At 38.7% G+C, this 26,018-nt stretch overlaps 2 protein-coding genes and 1 long non-coding RNA gene across 14 annotated transcripts in view; 2 read left to right on the top strand and 1 right to left on the bottom strand.

Annotated features, from left to right (window-relative positions):
• Window positions 1-5: 5 nt before the first annotated feature.
• LOC149268855 (uncharacterized) lies at window positions 6-5,133 on the bottom strand. 2 transcript variants are annotated; one of them, XR_016270663.1, is made up of 4 exons: window positions 4,346-5,133; window positions 1,693-3,211; window positions 531-1,251; window positions 6-355 (listed from the first exon to the last, which is right to left on the bottom strand). It is a non-coding gene; the product is annotated as an uncharacterized LOC149268855 (long non-coding RNA). The 2 variants fall into 2 exon arrangements; XR_016270662.1 differs by lacking the exon at window positions 6-355 and having other exon boundaries at window positions 529-1,251.
• On the top strand, window positions 2,515-25,056 carry Pld (Phospholipase D). Of its 7 annotated transcripts, none has more exons than XM_089472178.1 (11): window positions 5,240-5,451; window positions 6,521-6,904; window positions 15,154-15,766; window positions 15,913-16,453; window positions 16,940-17,716; window positions 17,778-19,093; window positions 19,228-19,353; window positions 19,491-19,828; window positions 19,890-20,134; window positions 20,444-21,768; window positions 22,470-25,056. In XM_089472178.1, exons 2-10 carry the CDS (start codon window positions 6,751-6,753, stop codon window positions 20,543-20,545), a joined length of 4,212 nt encoding a protein of 1,403 aa, XP_089328304.1. In that variant the 5' UTR covers window positions 5,240-5,451; window positions 6,521-6,750; the 3' UTR covers window positions 20,546-21,768; window positions 22,470-25,056. The 7 variants fall into 7 exon arrangements, with proteins under 7 accessions (XP_017865791.2, XP_089328308.1, XP_089328304.1 ...); XM_089472180.1 differs by lacking the exon at window positions 5,240-5,451 and adding an exon at window positions 5,482-5,637; XM_089472179.1 differs by lacking the exon at window positions 5,240-5,451 and adding an exon at window positions 5,514-5,957.
• jing (AE binding protein 2 jing) overlaps window positions 21,645-26,018 on the top strand; it is a 196,333-nt gene continuing 191,959 nt past the window's right edge. For 2 of the 5 annotated variants that reach the window (XM_089472168.1, XM_089472167.1), the window contains exon 1: window positions 25,200-25,971. In XM_089472168.1, coding sequence (XP_089328294.1) covers window positions 25,316-25,971 — 656 coding nt within the window. In that variant the 5' untranslated portion in view covers window positions 25,200-25,315. Of the gene's footprint in view, window positions 21,769-25,199; window positions 25,972-26,018 lie in introns of those variants that run through there. The other 3 variants (XM_089472175.1, XM_089472172.1, XM_089472176.1) reach the window with 3 other exon arrangements.

Genomic DNA, 26,018 nt, shown 5'->3' with positions numbered 1-26,018 from the left:
ACGTATTTGGAAAACGCTGCAAGGGATCGCTGTAAAAGAATGAAATTAAAAACCCATTCAAAATTCAAAAATGTCAAAAAGCATACAAAATACAATTTACTACATTTATAAATAATTATAAATATAAATATATATACAAATATATATGCCTAAACAATTTATATGGAAAGTAAAAACTTAATGTACGTAGTCGATAGATTAGAGCATTAATACATTATTTTTTCTGAGAAAATGAAACAATTTATAAAGCTATTAAAAACGAAAACAAGAGAAAACAATTAACAAAATAAATCAAATATTATATGAAGAAGAAATCTACCAAAATATTTCATTTCAAGTTGATCCAAAAGGGACACTCTGTAAAGAGAACATTATTATTTCGATTTAAGCTCTTATCAGGTGTATGCGATTTTTTCGAGTGTGGCCCTTATCACTTATCAAAAGCAGTGATTCTTATTATATTTATCTAGGCATTGTTATATGTAGAGGTAAGTATGGGCCCATTTAGCACAGTAATTGTGTTGCATAACAGAATTTATAACTGTTATCAGGAACAGAACACGAAGTTCACGATGTTGACGGCTGTTGAGCTCCGAAATAAGTTGGGTTGTGGATAAAAGTAGGCTAAAATGTATAAAAATAGCTGGAATAGCTGGAATAGCGGGCTAGAAGAAAAGTGGAAGAAACCATACGAAAAGTAGCAAATATATTTAACAAATTTTCATTTGTCATATTGTCAAATTTTTAATCATATTCAAATCAGAAATCAAACGTAATAGCGTGGCACACAATATGTAGTATTTCTTTTTTTGTACTTGATATGATACAAATTTCGCCAATTTTGTTGGATCAAGTAACTAGGACACAAAAACAACCAACAAAACTAAGAAGTAGACTAGTATTTGCTCTAAGTATTTTCTCAAAGTATTTCTTAGTATTTTCAGTATTTTTTCTAAGTACATGTCCTCTAAGTATTTCCTTTATTTATTTGTTCAAGTATTTCCTCTAAATATTTCCGCCAAGTATTTCCAGATCACATTTCACTTCACTGCACCGCACGATTGACCTCCATCAGGCCTGGACGACTGAAGAAATGCTGCAGCTTCTGCCCTTTATATAGGGCGAATTTCACTCAAAGTCAAGATCGCTCTCAAATGTTGAGCCCGGCGCCAAGTAGAGGTCGTTGCAATTGAGGTTTAAGTGACCAATGAGGGCTCTCTCTGCAGCTGCAAGCATTCTAGTTTCTTTATACTACAATATAAATACCAGATGAATATTTTATTAACAAATTAAACTATTTCTAGTTTCTTTACACTAAAATATAAATACCAAATGAATATTTTATTAACAAATTAAATATTTTATGGCTGAAATGCAGTTATTTATTATTAATTATTTGGAAAGTGTTGTTTTAATCGAATTATTTTCTCAAATAATTCTGCTAAAAAAGATTTTTATTTTATTTAAGATCTACAGCATAGGAAAAATTTTCTTTATATAAGGTCAACTAACTATTGTAATTAAGAATAAATTACGTATTTATTTATTTATGTAGTGTAAATTTAATTTTGGCCTTACATATTAACGCACTAAAAATAGGAAATCAGGGTATAATATTTCTGTTTCATAACGTATTTGAAACTCATATTTTGAAGAGTTAAATTTTATATTTAAAAAATTCGGTATTCGTACCACTGTACCATTGCTCAGCTGTTCGATCGCCATTATGCTCAAACTCTCTCACAACTCGCTCCCAACCGAAAAGCTCGTGCTCTATGACGCTGGAACGAATACGTCGCGACGATAAGAAATGTCAAAGCTTGAATTAAAGTGCACACTTAGTGGAAAATAATTGAGCTGTAAAGGCGCATACTTGATTAAAAAAAATAAAAAATTACACAATGCGGGCACCTCGAACGCTATGCTCTTCCATCACACTGAGCGTACTTTCTTTAAGATTCGCAACATGCAGCTGGCTCGCTCTGGCTGCCCTTCCAGTGCACTCTTCCAGTTGTGCCAGCACGTTTTTGTTATTTTTCTTACATTTGCTTTGTCAGTTATAATTTAGACGGCAAAGCTGGCGGCGGCCGCGGCGACGGCGTTCTGCTAAACATAAATATATGTATGTACATACATACATATGTATGTATGTTTGTATTTACGGCAACAAGTTTTCAACTGGTGTTGAGAAAGTTCAACAGCTACGCGTGCGTCTCGGTCTCTCTCTCCCGCTCTCGGTCACACTCTCCTCTCGGCGTGCCTGTGTATGTGTGCGCGTCAATGTAACTGTGTTCGTGTTGATTGGGCATCACAACAATTTGGAAATTAAAATACAACGATTTTCGTGCGCCTTTGCCGTTATGCCCCAATTGATTTCCACTTGCGAGCGATTCGAAAGGAATACGACATCAAAGAGCGAACTAGACACCCATATAATTGAAACACATATTACATGCATACATAATTCACAAACACACGCATATTAATTGCATATGTGTGTGTGTATATAATTGAAAGCGATTCGCATGAATCATGAAAACTTGTTCATAAAGGAATCTAACTTTAAGCAAATCGAACCAATTCAAAGGATATTCCGGAACCAGAATCTCTTGGCACTTGACACTTAGCTTATGGATAGCACATTCACACCTGTATCGTAAGTCTTATGTAGAAGATGTAAATAATTTATATAGCTATGCCCAATCTACCATTGCATCTCTATCTCTCTCTTTCTCTTACTCCATTAATCACTCACATTCCCGTTCGTGTTTCATTATATTTCGTATTTGATTAAAGATTTGCAGCAAAGTTGTATCTGTGTATTTCAGCTATTGACTCATCATAAAGGTGTAATTAAAACAGATTTTAGCTGAGAATGAAAATACATATGTATATGTAGGTCAGATAAGCCAGATTGGTGTTTTCTAATATATATGTATATGCATATGTATGTATAATCATATGTCTTTAAACGGAGCATGCACTAACATAACAGCTAGTCGGTAATTTAACAAAACCAATACACTCTTTTAGATTGAGCAGATAAATTGCATTGAATAGCATAGATAACTGTCTGCTAAAGTATATAGAGGAAAAAATTATCCAATACCTATTATTATTATTTCCGTAAATCTCAGTTTCCTCGGCGAAATAAAAAGAGTGTACTCCCGGTTTAATGTATTAATATTTGTCAATATTTGCTGCAACAGATCTGGAAACAATTAGAAGCAATGGATATTTGTACTAAAAATAGAAAATATATAAAAACTATTTAGAAAATTTTACTGTAACATAAAATCAAGAATGGACAAATTCTATTAGCTCTTTAGTATATTTGTATAATGACGACACTTTATTATTAATTTCTCTTTAAAATGTCTTGATAATAATCTAGTTATAGTAAGTTAATAATTTTACAGCTACTTATTTCTACTATTATCAGTTATGTTGAATGGATTACTGAATAGATTACAATAGTTTATTGAGGCTGTTAGACTCTGTGCAAGAAACCAGAACCATAGAATTCTCAAAAAGGTCCATCTAAGCAGGAGCAAACTGAAGACGAAGCAACAGTAGTGCTAGAAATAGCTCAACAAACGAGGGAACTTGCTCACCTTTTGGATGCTAAGCTGATTATTAATAACCGGATAGCCTATGGCGAAGTATACGATAGAAAAATAAGTCGTTAATTTAAATTCCATTTGGAAACGGACAACAATAGTTCAATTAACATTTGATCTCATGTAAACTGCGACTGGAATATAAAATGCTTCTGTCATCGAGAGCTTTTTTTTACGAATTAAAGTAGATGTTTCCTTAGTTTTCACACAGGAATTATCAATGAATTGCTGTCTATTTCATATATGTATAGATTTACGTATCTGAATACGAATTAACAAATCACTTTGTAACACTGTTTCGCTTAGCTCACCGCTCTCTGACACAGCATGCCAGAGACTGTTTAATTCTGAAGGTAAGGTCATTTGCATTTGAAAGGTATTACACATATGATTGGCGAGAAGTTAGCGCGTCATAGTTGATATCTTTGACAACTTTAGAGGAGTGATCCACCAGAATAGCTAGTCGGTGATCTGCTGATATCCAATATCCGAAATACAAGAGACATATTCCGTATAAACAGTAAATCAGTGTCGTAATCGGTATGTGAGGGGGTGTGCCACGCCTCCTTTAGTCTGACACCTCCACAATCACAATGGCTACCAATTTCAAGAGGAGTCCGGGTATATTATTAGTACTCCAATATCAAAGTATATTTCTAAGACATAGGATATCGTATATCTAGATTTATTTGTTTAATTTAATAGCTATTGTTTTTAGCAGTTACCTGGAAAGTAATCCACCTGGTGGGTGTGTCGCCAGCACTTGAATGCATATCGGAATCACTTGGCGCGCTCTTTTGTAGAGTGTTATATTTACTATGCACACCTGTGTTAAAATATTCCCACTATTTTTTATTTGTTTATTTTTCTGCTATAATCTTATCAGAAATGTAATTATAATTTGCCTTAAGTCGCCGCGACTCATTTGTGACAACAATTTGCTATATATTCACGTAGCCTAAATGTGAATAACCAGTGTCGATTACACCAAAATCGAACGATTAGATAGAATTTCCCATACATGTGTACATGTATATACGTGTATGAATACAGAGACACGTACATACACACGTATATATAGAGAGCAAAAGCTATTGAAATGTTGCGAGGACTGACTGCCTTAAAAATGAATTATTTGTATTTCAATTTCTATGGTACCAATCTTTAAAATACAATTTAATATATGGCAAAGTAATAGAATTTCCCCATAGCGATCAGAATTGAGCTTTATGAAAAAGCTCCCTTTACGAGCAGCAACAAAAATGGTTAAACTCGTTTCGGCTGCGACCTTGTGTGCTTATGGGTAGCTCTTAAAAGTGAGCTTTATTTTCAACTCCCAACATTAATCAAATGTTGCCGCACTGCTTGCACTTTCAGTGCGCACTTTTCAAAGATTGTCAACAGCTGTTCGTCCGTTCTTGGTGCTGTATTTTTGCCAGCAACTCCTAAAACTGCTCGTGAGAGAGTGGATAGAGGGAGAGAGAGAGCGCAAAGTGACAGTTGTTAAAGAGCGCGCGCTCTTCAATCGGTTAAAACCTTAACCGTTTGGCTTGCCGCTACGAGCAGAAAAAAGCTTTGGCCAACGCGGCGGTTGACTGGTTTAGTTACTATTATTAAACAAAGTGACGGCAACGTTGATGCAACGTTTTGGCTACGCGCTCGCGTTCGCAACTCGAATCGATCGTTGATCGGGGCACGCGCTGTGCCAGTGTGCGTGCGTGTATGTGTGTATTTGTGTGTATGACTGTGCGTGTCATGTGCATGTGAAGTGTCTCCGTTTTCTGCGCGCTATCTTCTTCGGTCGACGACTGTTCGGCTGTTGTTGTCGCAGGTAGAAAGAAGCAGACGTAGCAAAAAGAGAACAGCGTGGCAGCATTTTTCTTGTTGTTTTGCTTTTGTTACATTTTTTGCTTGGTCTTAAATGTCACTGCGCGCTACATATTCGCGTTGCGGCTTCCAGCAACGGCTTCTTGAAAGCTGCAACTTCCGTTAGTCACTGGCTTCGGCTATGGCAAAAGTAAACAATGGGCAATTATTATCAGCAGACGTGTTGATTTCCCACCATAAGATTTTCGGTTATTATTAACGGAACTATGCATCTGAAGCGTGCGTGAATCTGAAAGATGCAAAAATCCAAAATATTCGACAAAAATTAAAAACACTGCAATCGCTCAATAAACAAAGTATATAAGATATATGTATATGTGTGCCATTGCGATTACAACTGGAATAAATATTCCATTTACATCCGCGCTTTATTGTTGCTGTTGCTGCTGCTGCTGCTGTTTACATTTACAGTTTTTTTACACCATTGCAAAATTTCCTTTTGTGCCAAAAGTTTGTTGTGAAAAGTTTTATGAGCTCTTTATATGTATTTGTGTGTGTACATACATATGTGTGCAAGTGGTTTATATTAACAACAAAGTGTGCATATATATGTGCATACACGTGTATATGTATAATTGTATAATAATTATTTCAATAATACATAAAAAGTGCATATGTATACCAAACATTCGAATTAATTGCAAAAAAATTCTATTCGTAAAAAACAAGAAAGTTGGAATGAAAATAACATACCTGCATAAATTAGATAGCACAAAGCACAAAATTCTTGATATATAAAATTGAATTAATTTAAAAACTTCTTTTTGAGTTAGTATAAAGGAAGCATTCGGTAGCCACATATAGATAATAGCAAAATGTTTAAAGCAATAAAAATTGAATTTGTGAACAATTAATCCATAATTAAATACAAAGGCAACGTGACCAATTAAATTATGTTTAGTTATAAAGAATAATAATTAGTTTTTGATGTTATTTAAATTGTCGCCTTGAGCCAATTTTTGTGAGACTCCATACATGTTGTATAATTACATCTGTATTTGTTGTTTAAATAGCTGGTGTAATGTGAACGACAACAAGAACAACAACAGCTGGAACAGACTTTTCGTATTGCAAATGAAAAAAAAAAAAAAAAAAAAAAACAGAAACATAAACAAAATGAATTTCTCTCGACGACAAGCCAAAACACCAAATATTAAATACCAAAAATTCCAAATATTTAAACAAAGCTACAACAACAACCACAACAGCAAAAACAGCAGCAGCAGCAGGAGCATTGTCTAAAATGTCCCAGCCGAATGCACTGAGCGTCAGCAGCGCTGCCAACGCAGAGGCGCAGCAGCTGCAGAGCGCGCGGACTGCGACGCTGACGTCAGATCTGCAAAATATGCGAGTGCAACGTCATCGCCGTAGCATTTCAGGACTGATGGCTAGCATGGGTAAATTCCATATTCAAATTATCATAAATTGTCCTAGCCAAATCTCCTGATAAAGTCCCAATTGAATGAGCGAAATGAAAGTGGATTAGCGGCGATCTTGTTGTTAATTTCCAGCTCATAAGCAGCATTACAGTTGCCCTAGGATTGGGGATCTGGTGTTATCCGGATATCCGATCTAAAATTATATGTACTATGACGAAATGCTTCTTAAATATTCTGTTCCTCGGGTACTTGTTGCTCCTCATATAAGAGAAAAATATCAGAATAAAGATTAATGAACTAGATATTATTGTCGAACTTGAAATCAAGGTAATTAGCTAATTGGAAATCGAGGAATTGCAATGTTTAAGCCAGTTCCAAGTATTAGAATATTCGCGATAATATAATATATTATCTTGATATACCGCTATTAGAATATCTCTAACTTAACATATTCCCAAAAGTCTCAGCCAACTGCAATTGGCTTTTGGCCACAATTTGCCAGCACTTTTCTGTTGACTGTGCTCCGAAGTTTCTCATGATTAGATCATTGCACAGAGAGCGTTCCAGGTGACACCAGCATGCTAAACCTGCCTTCGTCTATGTTGGACCAGTTTTGTTTTCAGCTTCGAGCGACTCTTGTTCATTTGCTAGAACTGTTTCACTGTAGTAGTTGACCGGTTTGTTAGCCGGTTTGCTTGTGAAAGTGAAAAAGAATTTGACTTCCATTGGCACCGAGACGCGCAATTATTTGACTTTTCTTTGTATGTTTATGTTGTGTGGGTGTGAGATGCACACGACAATAAATGTGAGAATTTATTTAAATATAGATGTAACCAATGTTGAAAATTTAGTTAACTTGGCAAACCAAGTTAACTTCTAACTGTCAGGCCAACTGTGACTGTCCCCTTTCCCCCTATCTCCTCGTGTATATATAAAGGAAAATCTCTCTTTACCTGATAAGCCTAGATATATGTATATACACATATACATATGTGCATATCTATAATAAAGTTTGTTATCAGCAATTGTCAATTATCAGCGATTATAGTGTCATAAAATGCTGATAAACTGCCACATGGGCCACATTTTTAGTGTATTATAACATCTATTTAAAAGTTTTCAATAACTCGACAAAGAAACAAGTAAGAAAGCTCTAGTCGAGACTACTCGACTACGAGATCCCCTGAACCTTTGGAGTAATAGCTATTTCAATAATTTTTCGCGTCTTTCAGCTTACACAAGAAACACGCACACACACACACACACACACACACACACACACACACACACACGCACGCACGCACGCACGCACACAGGCATACATACACACACATACATACACACACATACACACACACACACACACACACACACATACACAAACAATTACATACATATACACACACAAGCATAAACACGCATGGGCGGCAGTGAGCGCTTACTATGAGAACTTAATTGATTAATAACTTTTTTTGTGGACGTACGATCTTCATGAAACTTTCAGATTATGATTATAACATGGATTTGCATGTAATTGCCAAAGCACAAGTCTCTAGTATTTGAAATATGCTTTTTACAAAAGTGAGGGTGAGGGGGTGAATTTAAGGGTGGGGGTTAAATTTTAACAAAACCCGAAATTGTATAAATTGCATAGAAGCATACATTAAAAATTTGGAGACTCTAGCAATAAAGGTGTAGAAGATATAATTTTATAACTGGTTTTCGATAAGGTTTTTTATCGATAAAAAAAGATTGGGATGAGTTATCGATTTTTAATGATAAACTTGATATGCGCGCTGTAATTATGAACATTTTACAAAAAATTTGAAGTCTCTAGCTCTTATATCTTCTGAAATCGACGCGTTCATACATACGGACGGACGGACGGACGGACGGACGGACGGACGGACGGACGGACGGACAGACAGACGGACAGGGCCAAATCGACTCAGCTCGTCGCCCTGATCAAGAATATATATACTTTGTGGGGTCTGCCACGCCTCCTTCTGCCTGTTACATACTTTTAACAAAACCATTATACCCTGATTTCCCATTTTCAATGGGTTCAGGGTATAAAAAGGCTTGGAAAACAAGCAAATATTTAAGTTAGTTTCATATAAATCTGTAAAAAAATGGATAATATATAGAAGATTGAGAAGTAAATTTATAATTAATATAAAAATAGGCATTAAAGGAATATAATTATATATATGCAATTTTTGAAAAATGAATGCAATAAATAACAAAGTGACATGTAGAAATAAATAAAAAGCAATAATGATTAAAATTAAATGAAATATGAAAACAGTCCAAAGAAACAGTAACCAAAAATGAACTGCCATCAGCTCGTAGTGTTTAAGGAACAAGATAAAGTAATTATTTTTATTGAAATACTATTAAGTATTTTTATATAAAAGTGGAAAGTGAAATAAGTAATTTTCATGTATAATAGATAGTTTATTAAAAACTTTTTAAATTTATTTAGACAAAATGCTTCGAATGCTTCAACTCGTCTCTTTATCTTATGATTGCCCTTGAGTTCAAGCCATTTTCATTATACAAATATCTATTTCCGACCTATTAGGCGCTATATAATTTTCCATTTACACCACCAATTTACAAAGCAAATATTTAGGCCTTGCAGCCAGGTTATATACTTATATATATTATATAACCCTGGAGTTTGGTCGTAGCTTTTGCCTCACGTGCCTACGAAGCTTTGCGTGTTATTCGAGACGCTCCCCTTGCCAAAGGGGGGGGGGGGCGTGGCAACTCTAACGGCACCATTAGCAAATTATTCATAATGTTCAAGTCACAAAATTGTGAATGCAGCCCACGTTACAACGAGCATTTGCTTATAACTTTAGACAATGGCGAATCACTGCAACAGGAAGTTTCGATTTCTTTCGGCAGTAAGCAGAGAATCGGGTTGAAAGACCTGCTAATTGCAGTCGATACATATATTTTTAGATATTTTCATCACCTCACACACAGAACCTCAAATCAAATCAATGCAAATCGCTCGAAGCATTCAATGTGAGTCATGCAATGCAGCAAATATTTTGTAAATGTACTAGAAAATAAAACCATAAGTCTGTGACGTCTGTTGTACTGAATAAAAAAAAAAAAAAAAAAAAATTTTAATGATAAAAAAACTACAGACTTAGTTATAAAGTTTGCATTTTATCGCATGCTACCAGCAAATTGTTTTCTTCTTCCCTCTTCTTTGCTGATAAACATTTTGTTTTGGCGCATACTTTTAGTTTTATCTTTTCCGCCTTTTCATATATCACATCATATATTCTTATCAGAAATTGCTGCTACGCGAGCTTTATTAACTGATCCACAACAACACTTAACAGACCTCATCATCGCCAGCCTGTTAAGATGTGTGAATGAGCATTTAGCAACGGTTTAAGCAATGAAAGTGAAAAGACGCCACGCTGGGAGCTCATCCAATATTTATTTAATTGGCGTTAATAGTGATCCAGTTGAGTCTGGTCGACTACGAGATCTCTTGATCCCTTTCAAGAACTCATGTTTCAATAATTCTTCTGTGTTCACATGCACGCATGAAAACTCATTTGTAGACCTACTTTGCTCTTGGATGGACTATTGCAATTAATGACACTCATATGTATATTGTATATCAGCTAAACCACAAATCTTTAATATTCGAAATATGCTTATTATAAATTTGATGATTTAGGGCCGGTATCCAATATATAACAAAAACAAAATTTTACATATAAATGATAAGAAATATAATTGTATAACTCACTTTAAATATATTTTCAAATCGATAACGGAAATAGCTTCCGAAATCGTGTATAATGGTTTAGTTAAAATGTAAGTAACTGGTATATCCTCATAAAGTATTCTTGATCAATCCGATTTCTTGTTCGTTTTTTACCCTAGAACCGGATCAATTCCTTATACACAATAGATATTCATTTACACATCATCATCGACTTATAGATTTTTTCAACAATTTTCCAGACTCCTAAAAAAAATAATCAATTTACCGACGTTTTGAGCACTCGATTCAATCTATGCATGTACAAGTGTGCAGCTGGACCTTATGTGACATTGCCTTCAGTGTTTTACGTAATCGTAATTAATACCTATTACAGCCGCAGGTGTCACATGCACTATCCTCAAGTTCCTCTGAAAATAAATAAACATTGCACAGAATGTGAATGGTTAAGTAAAAGCCAAGTTATCAGATATTCTAGTTTAAGGAAATTGTTCAATTTTGACTGTGGTGAACCTCCGGGTGGTGACTGCTCCAGTTTGTCTATATATATTTTCTGCAACTGTACTCAAGAGTGTAATATTTCTAATATGCTTTGTAATCAATACAAGAAGTTTACAATTGATGTCTGGGAGCTTAAATTTATAGTCATTGAATAGATTTATTCCTGACCTATTGAATCGGGAAATCAGGGCGTGGTAGCTTTGGTAAAAGGCTAAAAATCGATAGCCATTCCCGTTTATATCTCCAATATCTCTCAAAATTTTACAAGTTCATATATTCATGTGTATCTTATATAATTTTGATTTATGTCATATTTCGGATAACCGGGTACACGGTTTATGAAATTCCCCTTTAAAGGTCAGATGCAAATATAGTCAATATGCGAATGAGTTGGCATTTTTGTATAAAATATTGAATATTCACAAAATGGTTAGCGTCTTTCCTATGCACATGTGTGCACACATACATACATTCACGCTTATGATCATGTACTGATCAGGAATGTATACATCTGCTGCCACGCCTGCAATGTACATTTCATCAAACTAAGATAATGAGCATTTCCTCTAGATCCACTGACTAGCTGTAATAAAAATTAAAATCGTGTTTTGAACCCAATTAAACTTAACAGCTTTACAAGATATTTTATGATCGAGGCCTCAATGCCAAGAAACAGCCTCTACGATAAACTGGCACACAAACTAGCAAGCATTATAGCTCAGTCGAACTTGAACCCAGGAAGACAGCGGAAAATATATATAAATATATTTCAGTATGTTTGCGTAATGTTAGGAATAATAAATTTGCAGCTAGACACCGCCTTTGTTGCTTTTTGGCTGATAAGATATTAGAGACGATATTTATGTAGCAAATTGAAGTCGGAATGTGAAAAATAGCTAATTCACTATAAATATCAATTTTCTAATTGATAATTTCCCGCGATCGAATCGGTGGTGCCCGACTACTGCATTCTTACTTGATTTATATATATTTTTGGTCTTTCTTTTGTTCTTTTCGTTCGTAGGCGATTTACCTTTAATCTAGCTCATTACCTATCTAATAGCTTAATATATTTATTTAGTTGTCATATATTTTCCTTTTTTATCAGTTAAACTTTTAGAATTCCGGGCTACACAGGAGTAGCGATCCCATATATTTATTTATTCGTATCTATGTTATCTATCTACATGTATATCTCCTCATATATCTACTCATATATATCATAGCTCAGTCAAATACTTTGATTGGAATGTAATCAACCCCACAAAGGTTTCAACGGTTTTTATCTGTGAGAAGCAAATGGAATATTATAGCCTGATCATAGGGCTATCATTAGAGACCTTATGGGGGAACTTATTGATTTAATATAACTAATTTATTAGGTTTATCAGACATAAGAGCATATTATTACGCATGCCAATTTTTTTATATATTATATCTGCAATACTTTGAGCAAGTAAAACTTTTACCCTTAGAAAACTCAAGTCACGTCGATTCGGTGGATTTGTTTTTGATAAAAATTAAATATTTTTTATGGTCTATGTACGCTCTTATCAAACCAGACCAAACCCCCTTTATCAGCTGGAAAACGTATATGTAGTACCTTTCAGCGTTTGCCATATGCGAGCCGCAAATAGGCCTTGAATGTTGTAGCTGTACGATAAAAGTCACTGGCACTGGCACAGTCCCTGATACGATTTTAAATTTTTATAAAATTGAACTCAGCAAAGAAGTAAATTCTGACTAAAATCGTAAAATATAAAATTGTTGAATACCTTAATAGACATCAAATGAAATGTGGTCAAATTATCTTAAAACTTATAAATATACAATTTGTAAGATTAAATAGACTCAAAGCATTAATATTTGGATGGATTTGGCCATGACCTACAAATATTTCCAACTCTCTGAGACCGAAGTGTTCACACAATTGTACAGACAGCTCCCGTACGGGTCGGGGTATCTCCTAGTCGGGAAATCGCGACTAGAGTCCCTTCATTTGTTATCAGTAGCATACTTGACTCATTTGAAGTATCATTAAATTAAATAAGACTACAACTGATAATGTAAACCCTTGCCAAAGAAAACTTTTGCACAGCCCACGCAGATACCTCTCCATTTGATAGATATGTAGATAGAGTTGAGTAGTACAAGCCGGCAATTCTGTGTGCTTCGAGCTGTCATCAGTACTCGTGCACTCATGCTTAAGAGCTGAGCAAAGTCGACACGCTCGCACTCAGTTGAAACAATGAACAGAATTTAGCTAATTAAAAGTGAGCAAGTTACGCGCAGAAACAAAAACTACTCGTGTAAATATTAGATAAGGCTGAAACTATTTATATACTAGTATGTGGGCGGCGGTCTGGTCTACTACATAAAGTGGGCTGCATAGCTCGTCAGAAATATTTATATAATTATATTATATAATTTTTAGATAATTTAATTCAACCTCCACGGTCACTTCTCAAAAGGTATTATAATAGTTGGACCACAGTTGGATTAATGGTCCTTTTTTTGGACAATAGAACTTTTTATTTATTATACCCTGAACCCATTTTCAATGGGAAATCAGGGTATAATGGTTTTGTTGAAATGTATGTAACAGGGAGAAGGAGGCGTGGCAGACCCCACAAAGTATATATATTCTTGATCAGGGTGACGAGCTGAGTTGATTTGGCCCTGTCCGTCTGTCTGTCCGTCTGTCCGTCTGTCCGTCCGTCCGTCTGTCCGTCTGTCCGTCTGTCCGTATGTATGAACGCGTCGATTTCAGAAGATATAAGAGCTAGAGACTTCAATTTTTTTTTAAATGTCCGTAATTACAGCGCGCATATCAAGTTTATCATTAAAAATCGATAACTCATCCCGATCTTTTTTTATCGATAAAAAACCTTATCGAAACCCAGTTATAAAATTATATCTTCTACACCTTTATTGCTAGAGTCTCCAAATTTTTAATGTATGCTTATATGCAATTTATACAATTTCGGTTTTTGTTAAAATTTACCCCCCACCTCTAAATTCACCCCCTCACCCTCACTTTTATAAAAAGCGTATTTCAAATACTAGAGACTTGTGCTTTGGCAATTACATGTATATTCATGTTATAATCATAATCTGAAAGTTTCATGAAGATCGTACGTCCATAAAAAAAGTTATTAAGCAATTAAGTTCTCATAGTAAGCGCACACTGCAGCCCATGAGTGTTTATGCGTGGGTGCTTGTGTGTGTATGTGTTTGTGTATGTGTGTGAGTATGTGTGTGTGTATGTGTGTGTGTGTATGTGTGTGTGTGTATGTGTGTGTGTGTATGTGTGTGTGTGTATGTGTGTGTGTATACGTTTGTGTGTGTATGCGTGTGTGTGTATGTATGTGTGTCTGTATGCGTGTGTGTGTATGTGTGCCTGTGTGTGCGTACGTGCCTGTGTGTGTGTGTGCGTGTTTCTTGTGTAAGCTGAAAGACGCGAAAAATTATTGAAATATCTATTGCTCCAAGGGTTCAGGGGATCTCGTAGTCGAGCAGTCTCGACTAGAGCTTTCTTACTTGTTTTTATTTACATATACTAGCTAAATCAGATAGTCCTGAAACACACTTGCTAAAGTCCCCAATGGTCAATACTGAAGTTAACGACTGATAATATATTATTTATATTATTATGATGATATTTTGTATTATTATCATATTACTAACTTCTTTATCTACATTTATGGAGTGATTGAGAACCGAACAAAGAGGCTGAGGCTGCTTTTAGCAATACTGGTCCCATTACAGAAACCAATTTGTTCCATTGCGCTCATTCACTGAAAATATTTAGTGTCCCCGTTAACAGCTTGAAGTACTCCGTTCAAATGGTTTTTGTATATTAGACTTACTATATTTAGAAACCGTTGTAGTCTGACATGATTTATCTGTGCTTTATCTTAACACCTTTCTTTGAGTCAACTTAAATTCTTTTTGCAACATATGCATATTGATATTTTATTAATATATTCGATCTGGATTTCTATTACAGTTGAGTATCCTGCAGATGACGTGTATAGACCCAGTCAGTATGGCGGTTATATCAATCGTGGCTACGATGATTTAGATAGTTCCTTACTTTTCGCACAATTCGAGGCCATGACTGATGCCAGGAACAGTGGGGCCGTGCCGCCCTACACGGCCCACGGTCATTGCGATCCTCTGGCGGCCGATGATGGAAACGATGCGGCTGATTCCGAGCATCACGACGATGGGGACGATGTGTTCAAGGACTGCGTCGACGATGCCATAGACGAGGATGATGAGCAGGCGCATCACAGTCGCTGCCTGCCCGAGTTTCAGTTCTCGATGGTCGATTCGGAATATGACGAGACGCTGGCGTTTCCTGATTCCGTAACGATCTTGTCGACTGTGGGTGACAAGCCGGTGCTGGTGGAGCGCAAGGAGACGGACGACGATGATGAGGAGTTCGATGACGAGAATAGCGTGCTCCTACGCCAAGAAATACCCTTCATCAGCATCTATGGGACGAGTGTGAAGTTCAACTCGTTTCAGCGCAAGGTGTTCATACCGGGCCGAGAGATTCATGTGCGAATTGTCGACACGGAGCGGAGTGTGACGACTCATCTGCTTAATCCCAATTTGTAAGTGAGATTGATTGATCCATAGGCAATTCCGAATTGGTCTAGACTGACTAACAGACCAATTCGAGATATTTGATTGACAGACTTTGACTGACCAAATAATTGTCCGATGATTGATGAAGGGTATTTTGACATCTCTCTTACAGATACACCATCGAGCTCACGCATGGCCCTTTCAAGTGGACCATTAAGAGGCGCTATAAGCACTTCAATTCCCTACATCAGCAGCTTAGCTTCTTCCGCACCTCGTTAAATATACCGTTTCCCAGTCGAGCACACAAGGAGAAGCGCACCACCTTGAAGGCCGCTGCGAGTCAAATGGCCGATGAGTCTACCTTGAAGGATCTGCCCGCCCACACCAAAGTCAAGCATTCCAGCACCCCAATTAGCAATAGTCAAAATCGCACCAGCAACAACAACAACCTCAATAATAATAGCAGTGGAGATGCGGCTGGGGCTGGAATCGTGGCCAATATCATCAGTCCCACGCACAGTTCCATTCTTGCCAGTTTCACGCCGCGTCGCAGTCAAAGGAAGCACAAGAAAAAGAAGAGAAAACTTCCACGCTTTCCCAATCGTCCGGAAAGCTTGATCACAGTGGAGCATCTACCGGTGCGGATCAAACAACTCGAGGACTATCTGTATAATTTACTCAATATTAGTTTGTATCGATACCATCATGAGACGGTGAGTAGACTGAGAATGAGTTATTTAACTGTAGAAGGATTGAATTGGACTAAGACAAGATATTTACATTAAATGAATGTAATATTACATAATTAAAGGAATTCTTAAGTTAAGATGGATTGGTTGGATAAGCTGGCAGACTTTAGGTTGAACCGAGAGACTATCCCCTCCATGAGTACCGCTAAAATTGCACTTCTAGATCAACTGAAACTGATATAGTAAAGGTCTTAGACTTGGACTAACACCTTAATGTAACTGAATTTAAAGATGGCTGAAATGTGGTTGTGTTTGGCTGGCTTAGACTAGTTCGACTTCGTTTGTTGAATTTGGTAAAGTGTGGTGAAGGTTTGGCTGGGATGTACATATGTGAGATCTCTTTCCTGAATTGAGTATTTTTCAGCTTCTTTATTGACACTTTAATCTCTATAAGCTACGATTGACATCAGAGTTGGGTTCAGTCTAATGTTTTTCGCATTCACTTTACAGCTTAACTTTGTGGAGGTGTCCAATGTGTCATTCGTCTCAGGGCTGGGCATCAAGGGCAAGGAGGGAGTTATATTGAAGAGGACGGGCTCGACGAGGCCGGGCCAGGCGGGCTGCAATTTTTTCGGGTGCTTTCAGCGCAATTGCTGTGTGCGGTGCAATTACTTCTGCTCGGATGTGGTTTGCGGGACATGGCGCAGCCGTTGGTTCTTCGTGAAGGAGACGTGCTTCGGCTACGTTCGGCCCACAGACGGTAGCATTCGAGCGGTCATCCTGTTCGATCAGGGCTTCGACGTCTCCACGGGCATCTACCAGACGGGCATGCGCAAAGGCCTGCAGGTGCTCACGAACAGCCGCCACATTGTGCTCAAGTGCTGGACGCGGCGGAAGTGCAAGGAGTGGATGCAGTACCTCAAGAACACGGCGCACACCTATGCTCGCGACTTCACCTGCCCCAACCCGCACATGTCGTACGCTCCCATGCGCGCGAACACCCAAGCTGTCTGGTACGTGGATGGAGCCCAGTACATGGCCGCCGTGGCAGACGGTCTAGAGGCGGCCACGGAGGAGATCTACATTGCCGACTGGTGGCTCAGCCCCGAGATCTACATGAAGCGGCCCGCTCTGGACGGCGACTATTGGCGACTGGACAAGATCTTGTTGCGCAAGGCCAAGCAGGGCGTGCGGGTGTTTGTGCTGCTCTACAAGGAGGTGGAAATGGCGCTCGGCATCAACAGCTACTACAGCAAGTCCACACTGGCCAAGCACGAGAATATTAAGGTACGACATGTGCTTGAATTCGAAGTTCCTTAGTCCCATATCCTTATTCGTATTACTTCAGGTCATGCGACATCCGGACCATGCGCGTGGGGGCATCCTGCTGTGGGCGCACCACGAGAAGATTGTTGTGATAGACCAGACATACGCATTTATAGGCGGCTTAGATCTGTGCTACGGTCGCTGGGACGATCGCTCGCATCGGCTGACGGATCTAGGCAGCATTTCCACGGGTTCCGTTTCGGGCAGCACGAGACAGACGCCCAGCGGGTTCTTCAACAGGGACGACGAGGACTCGGCCTTTGGCTCACGCAAGTCTTCGCGCAATGCTCACTACGAAACGCCAACCGCCAAGGAGGACACCAGTACTCAGCCAGCTCACGAGGAGCCCAATTCGCCGGGCATGGAGCTGCGAGTGCTTAAGCCAGGAGACCGCCTGCTCATTCCAGACATGCTCTCGGCAGCCTCCAGCGAGCTGGCCCTGGAGTCCACAGCGCTGGAGGGCATGAAGCTGAACACGCCCGAGCTGGAGCGCAAGAATATGCTGGATCGCCTGAAGAACAATGCAATGAAGGGCGCACGCAAGGGCAAGGACTTTATGCAGCGATTGACCACGAGCGAAGCGACGGAGAGCACAGAGACGGAGCCGGAGGCAGGAGCAGGTGCTGCCATCTATTGCATAGAAACAGCTGAAACAGCGGTGAGCAAAGAGGATATGGCACAAACATCCAGCTCAGCAGCAGCAGCTCGAGAAGGAGCTGGAGCTGGAGCTGGAGCTTGTACGGGGTCTGGAGCGGAGGCTAACACGCAGATACATAGTGAATTTTATGGCCAGGCAAAGTATTGGTTCGGCAAGGACTATTCTAACTTTATACTCAAGGATTGGATGAATCTGAATGCGCCCTTCGTGGACATCATCGACCGCACCACCACGCCCCGCATGCCCTGGCATGACGTCGGCCTTTGTGTGGTCGGCGCCTCCGCTCGCGATGTGGCCCGTCACTTCATACAGCGCTGGAATGCCATGAAGCTGGAGAAGCTGCGAGACAACGTGCGCTATCCCTATCTGATGCCGAAGAGCTATCACCAGATTCGACTCAATCCGCAGTTGCAGCAGCTGCAGCAGCGGCGTCAGCAGCGAGTCACCTGTCAGCTGCTGCGCAGCGCCTCGGCCTGGAGCTGCGGCTTCATCGAGCCGGATTTGGTCGAGCAGAGCATACACGATGCTTACATCGAGACAATTACGAAAGCCCAGCATTATGTCTATATAGAGAATCAGTTCTTTATCACCATGCAGCTGGGCTTGGGAGTCTCGGGAACGTTCAATGTGCGAAATCAGATCGGGGAGACACTCTTCAAACGGATCGTGCGTGCCCACAAGTGAGTTTATAGTGTGTGTAGAATTTATAGGATATAGGTCTGGCATATCTAATGTCTATACATAGAATATTAATATATAATATAATATGGATAAGCTATCTTAATCTGACCCAATCCATCTAAATCCGTTTCAGGGAACGCAAACCGTTTCGTGTCTATGTGATCATGCCGTTATTGCCAGGCTTTGAGGGAGATGTGGGCGGCAGTACGGGCATTGCAGTGCGTGCTATCACCCACTGGAACTATGCATCCATATCCAGGTGGGTGTCTAACTAACTAAAGTAAGGAATTCCATTCTATATCGTATGTAGTATACATATATGGAAATATGGAAATTCCATACTCTCTTACAGAGCTTATCTCTCCCTAACTGTATCTCTCTTCGTCTGTGTTGCAGAGGTCGCACTGCAATTTTGACACGCCTACAGGAGGCGGGCATCACACAGCCCGAGAACTATATATCCTTCCACAGTCTACGAAATCATTCCTATCTGAATAATACGCCAATCACGGAGCTGATCTACGTTCACTCCAAGCTGTTGATCGTCGATGATCGTGTAGTAATCTGTGGCTCGGCGAATATTAACGATCGCTCGATGATTGGCAAACGGGATTCGGAAATCGCTGCCATTATCATGGATGAGGAGTACGAGGACGGACGCATGAATGGCAAGAAGTATCCGAGTGGCATCTTCGCTGGAAGACTGCGAAAGTATTTGTTCAAAGAACATCTAGGTAGGCTATCTAGAGACGTGCTCATTCATGGATAACTCCTATGGATTGTTCTCTCTTTCAGGCCTATTGGATCCGGATAGCTCGATGCGCTCTGACCTGAACGTTAGCGATCCGATTTGTGATCAGTTCTGGCACAATACCTGGCGTCGTATATCGACGAGAAATACGGAGATCTACGACGAGGTGTTCAAGTGTATTCCGACGGATTTTGTGAAGACCTTTGCTAGTCTGCGAAAATATCAAGAGGAGCCGCCGATGTCGAAAACTGAGCCAGAGTTGGCCGCCAAGCGGGCCACGGAAATTCAGGTGGGACAGTTACGTAGAAAAATTATGGCACAGGAAATGCCACACAGAGTAGCGTGGGGAAGAAAATTATAGAACTAGAATTATTTTAGAATCTCGCTTAAACTGGGAGCACACAATTGCCCACAATTTGTTCTTTTTACATAACCTCATATTTGATTTTCAATTTAAGGTAAATTAAATGTCACACAAATGAAGAAAATATCTATCCAAGGTCAATTATTTTGAAACCGATCTCATGAGTCTTACTAGATTATATTTTTTATAAAATTTATAAAAAAAGTTGGATAATTTTCTGAAATATATTTCTAGGGCCATCTAGTTAATCTGCCGCTGGAGTTCCTCAACAAGGAGGTGCTAACGCCGCCCGGAACCAGCAAGGAGGGCCTTATACCTACCTCTGTATGGACATAGTCTGCCAAAAGTCTTTAAGACGTAACGTAATTTAGTGAAATTATCGAAACTGGTTGTAAGTACAGTTGCCACCAAAATTCTGGATGCGCATTTTTAGGTTAGATTTCTATTTATGCAACCCACCAAAATGCGCTTAGACCTGAAATGTTGCTGTTGCCAAGTCAAGTCAAATGAAAAAGGAATTGTACATACATTTATAAACTTGCATAGAACGTACATATAATATTGTTTGTGTAGTCGTCTGTGTTTTGCCTTACAGCTAGTTAATTTATTTTATGGTATATCGACGTTCCCCTATTACGATTAAGTTTTGTTTATTGTTAATGTTTGTAATTTTAAAAACAGTATTCTAGACAAACTAAAGCGCAATTATACAAGTTTTTAATAAAAATTCGTAAATATCCTAAAATACTTGGAAATCTAACGATTTATATTTTATATTAAAAAACAAAACCATTATACCCTGATTTCCCATTGAAAATGGGTTCAGGGTATAATAACAATATATACTAAAAATATACTGAATACCGTAAGGGTTGCTGTCGAAAGTACTAATTGATCTCGAAACATATGCGACGACCTCTTTCAAAAGCTCATTGCTTTGTTGACTGTATGCTGAGAGGCAGAATTAACATGAACATGTTAACTGCATGGAATGGGCACTGACCACTGTTAAAAGCAACGAGCACGATTGAGCGATAATGGAAGTATTTTAACAGTGCTGGGTGCTCAGTTACGTTAGCACTTTCTGATAGCAGAGAGGCTCTGTTAATTAACGTCCTATAGATAATTCATTCATTTTTATTTTGAATTCCGAGCGCACAATATAGTTTCTGTTTCACCTTTAGGTTCTTTCTATGTTTTTGCTGTAGATCAAAAATTACAAAATTAATATATTTTTGTAATTAAGCAATAAATATACTGCGTTTCGATCAAATTCTAATGATTTTCAATCAGCATCAAAAACCAAAAGTAAAATGTACATACATACATACCTCGCTTGACTCACTGCAGGCTGCAGCACTTGGAGATTTGTAGCTCACTCTTTCTTTCCTCGTCTCTGGCATTACATTTGCAATTTTCGATTTGCTAATGCAGTGCGTTTTCTTTGCTCAATCGGTGCAGTCACGTTGTTTGCCGTAGTTAATTTGGGAACGTGTATGAAATCAATTCGAAATTGGGGAAAAGTTAAAAGTATCGCAAAAGCTACAAATAATTTGCGTGTAAGTGTCGACAGTTTCTGGTAGAGCTAATTCCTGCATTTGGCCATTTCTTTGCATTGGTTTTGGTTTCTATGCTGGCAGAGAGAAGTTGGAAGCACAAAGTCAAACTATAGCAACAATAACAAAAGCGAAGCTAGAAAACAAGTTCTGCTGCTCACACATACATATTAAGATAGTGCGCTCTCTAGCTCGTTCTCTCTCCGAACCTAGCGAGTACTACACTCTTTGTCAGAACCGTTGCATCACAAAAAGCCGACACACACATGCATTGAGACACATCATTACACATACAGGGTGAGAAAGAGAGAGAGGGAGATTGCTCATGTAACGTAATAAAAGCACGTGTTGGCTTTGATTTTGCTGCTGGTGTTGTTGTTTTTGCTGTTGTTGACTTTGCTGCTTTTTCTTTACGTTCGTTTTATTTTGATGTGCGTGTGTGTGTATGTATGTATAATTTGTATTCATGACGTGATTTGTGTTGGTGACTGATTGAGCGAGTGTGTGTATGTATGTATGTGTGTGTTGGTGTTTGATAACAGACGTTGATGTGTGCGCTTGTGTTTTGTGCGATCTCTGTCTTGCTCACGGGCTTACTTGATTTTTGTTATTGTTTGCTTTTGAATTGACTTTGCATAATTATTGAGGCGAATTCGTGTGGGCAAAGGAAACTGCAACTAAAAAGCGTGGGCTTTTATTTTTAGAGCATGATTAAGGAAGTGCTGCAGTAGGTGCTCTATAAAATGATAAACCACCGGCAAATGGGCAAGGAATGTGTGCGAAGTCAAGCCAAACAGCTGTCTTGTTTATATAACTAACGGTAGTTGAAGTGTCCATGATAAGTGAATCATGAAGTTGAGCGGAGGTATACAAATTGAAAATTAAATACAAATGAGGGAAAATCAATAAAAATTAAAGCAAACAGACTTTAGACTAAAATTTAATTGTACTAAATTTGTAAATAAGTCAAAGTGTGAATACAACAAAAAAGCACAGAGCTTGCATGCATATAATAGCAAAATCATCTAATCAAAAATTTAAATTCAAAACAATTTTTGTCAGACAAGCTGTAGATTATAAAATTTAAGATAAGATCAAATTAGAATTGGCTGGAGCTGTTGATCTACTTGATAGTCGTCCATTGAGAACCCGTTCCTTTGCTGATTGCTTATACTCCAATTCTCACGCTCATATCAACAGGTAACAGATATGATTAAGATACAACATGATTCCACAGCTACGCTTTTCCACCCACTCGGCAACAACGACGCCTATCGTGGCGTGCTCGAAAACTAAATATTGAACTTCCAACAGAAAAAAAGTAAAAAACAAAAACAAAATAAAGCGTTTGGGCTTGTGGCGCAACAAGCAGCAACAGCAGCCGCACAACCGGCTTCCCTAAAGACCCCACCTTCGCATGCCCCTGCGCCCCCTTGGCCCCTTGGTCCCTCGGCCGTGCGTCCGACCCTCTGCTCTAACATACTATGCCAAACCTGCTGCCGCTGCACAGAAATCAAAAGTGAACATCGCTTCGCTTGCATATTGCCAGCGTCTGTCTGTGGTCGGTCGCCCGACCTCTCCGAGCCTCCACGACCAATTCGCTACTCGGCGTAAAAGGCAACAAAAGCAACAACACGAAAACATTGTTGGCGTCGTCGGATTTGGTCGTCGTTTGGTGTTTTGGTGCTCGTGCGTCGCCACGAAGTTGCGGTCGTTGCTCGTTGGACGCTCGTTCTTGTTGACTTCGCTCGTTTCGTGCTGGCTGCTCGGTTCTAGTTGGCTAAAGCTCTTCGTGTGTCGGGCCCCACACCAATGCGGCGCTCGTCGCGACAGTCAGTCGCAGGCAGAGGCCAGCAGCCAAAGCAACGCAGTCAACGGGGGCAGTGAGAGCAACGCGCAGTTTTTCGAGCCACTTTGTTTCACGCAATTAACAACAGTGCGACTGACATTTTTTACATGGCAATTAAAACAACTGCAACGAATGAATGCGAAAACGAAAACGAAAACACAAACAAAATTGATATTGTGTGTGCTTTTCTTCTTATTAATAAACAACTTGGCCCCGGAGAGCAACGCATTGATAACGTCACATGAGTGACAAAGAGAGCGATAGAGAGAAAGAGTGTAAGAGAAAGAGAGTGTGAGTGAGAGAGAGAGAGAGGAACGAGTGCTCGTGCGTGTGTATTGGAATGCATTTAGTTAGATTCTTGGGCTTTGTTGTTAAACAAATGTCTGATTTGTGATTTTGTTTTTATTGTTTCGGCTTCGTTGTTTCAGCAAACATAAAAAAATACACACAACACAAAGCTCGAGAGACGCGAGAACCGGTTAACTGTTTGCAAAGCTTGCAAAAAAAGTTTTGTTCGCTTTTGGTTTGTTTTCTGCACTGCAAATGCAAAGGCAACAACAAACGGAAACGAATAAAAATCATAAGAAAATTAGCAGCCATTCATAATGCAAAGTTAATGAAAATTCAATTATAAATAATTGCTGTTAATAAATGCTGATCAAATGCAAAATGCAAAACTGCAAATTAAAATTGTGTCAAAAAAAAAAAAAAATTATAATAAATAAAACGAAAAATTGATTATAAATGCAAATAATTGTAGTGCAAATATGCAAAAGTAAAAATTCATCGATGGGTGTAAATTTAATGAAGTGAAACAAAAAGAGAAAATAATTCATATATAATCTTATATATGTGTGTGTTAGTTAAAATTGTGATTAATATTACAGAAGCTATTGAATTAAATTGCGGTACAGTGAAGCGTACCTGTCACTGAAAATGTCAATAATATAATTGTTAACAAATATTAAAATAAATGATGGAGCTGTTGAAATGTGAAAAATAATATTTGGGTACTAAACACAAATTTAAATGGAATCTATTTAAAGTAAAAAGAATAAAGTTACCAAAATGACTCAAAAAGCAGTTAAGATTAGAAGCACTTAATTGATTAGTTTATATTTCGAATAAATATTACGAAAAGCGAGAAGAGATTCATCAAAAAATATGACAATAAAGCATAGAAAAATGGGAAATGAGGTTATTCTCAATTCATCTAACTGAAGTAGAGTAAAGTAAAGTGAGATAAGATAAATATCATTTAGTAAGCCCGGTAGAATGCTAGACATATTATTAAAACAAGAAATAACATCAATCCATCTTTTCTTAATCAACTTTCATTTTCATATAGCTCATAAACTATAAAGTGAAAACCAACTCAATCAGCTAAAAAAAAAAAAAAAAAAAAAAAAAAAAAAAAAAAAAAAAAAAAAAAACTATATAAACTATGTATGACTTAAGCAGAGCAAATGCGAAACGAAGCTTAAGGCAAAGTTAGCTTAGGAAGAAGGCACAAAAGTGAATTTGAATGACAATGTGTTGTAAGCCAAATAAATGGCAACATCAACAAGAGCGGGATGTAATTAAAAGTAACGTAAAAGAAACAGTTACGAAAACAACAAAAGGAACCATAAACAAAAAAGTGCATAGAGGAAAACAAATTGAAAAGCAAACGGAAACAAAGAGCAAAGCAAAGTGAAGAAAATGTCTGGCACGCCGTCGAAGGACACAGCGACAAAGACTAAAGAAACGGTTAGCGAGCCACCAATAGCCACGCCCACGGCCCCTACTACCACAGCAACAACAGCAACAGAAACAACAAAGTCAACAATAACAACAGCAAAGAAGACTTTAACATCCAATGCAGCTTTGTCATTGTTTGATCAGCTGAAAAACGGCGTCAATTTGAACAGTTTGACTGGAACTGCCTCCCCCTCGGCTAGCCCTCCGGCATTCCCGTTCGCCTCACCCGCCGCTCGAGCCACAAATATTGAATTGAAGCCACCACCGCCCCAGCCGCCAAAGGCGTCCTTCAATACGCCCACGCGGCTGCTGTTGCTCCCGCCCACAAGCGGCAGCATTGGCATTGTGCAGGGCACGAAACGGGGCAGGGAAACAACGAAAGCAACAACTGCAACAAGCAACAATACAACGAAACCCAAGCAAACAGCACCGACGGCAGCAGCAGCTAAATTGGATATCAACGCATTGCGATCTCAGCTCTATCAAGGCGCCAGAAAGACTGCAACAACAACAACAAATACAACAACTGCCAGAGGAGAGCGTGGAGTGCGAGGGAACGGGCAGAGCATAAAGAAACGTTGCGTGGATCGTTACGACTCATCTGAGTCATCAGACAGGTGAGTTCGCTATCATAGACTAACTGTTAGACAGAGATGGTCTATAG

The sequence above is a fragment of the Drosophila arizonae genome, chromosome 5 (genome assembly GCF_054131065.1).
Source record: "Drosophila arizonae isolate 15081-1271.41 chromosome 5, UAZ_ARI_1.0, whole genome shotgun sequence".
Lineage (NCBI taxonomy): Eukaryota > Metazoa > Arthropoda > Insecta > Diptera > Drosophilidae > Drosophila > Drosophila arizonae.
Note: the sequence above shows the minus strand (reverse complement) of the source record. Positions and strands in the feature narration are given on the sequence as shown.

Coding starts and splice junctions, on each gene's coding strand:
- Pld (XM_089472178.1), top strand. CDS start 6,751: ATGTCCCAGCCGAATGCACTGAGCGTCAGCAGCGCTGCCAACGCAGAG. Junction 16,454..16,939: donor ATCGATACCATCATGAGACG/GTGAGTAGACTG, acceptor TTCACTTTACAG/CTTAACTTTGTGGAGGTGTC. Junction 20,135..20,443: donor AGCGGGCCACGGAAATTCAG/GTGGGACAGTTA, acceptor ATATATTTCTAG/GGCCATCTAGTTAATCTGCC.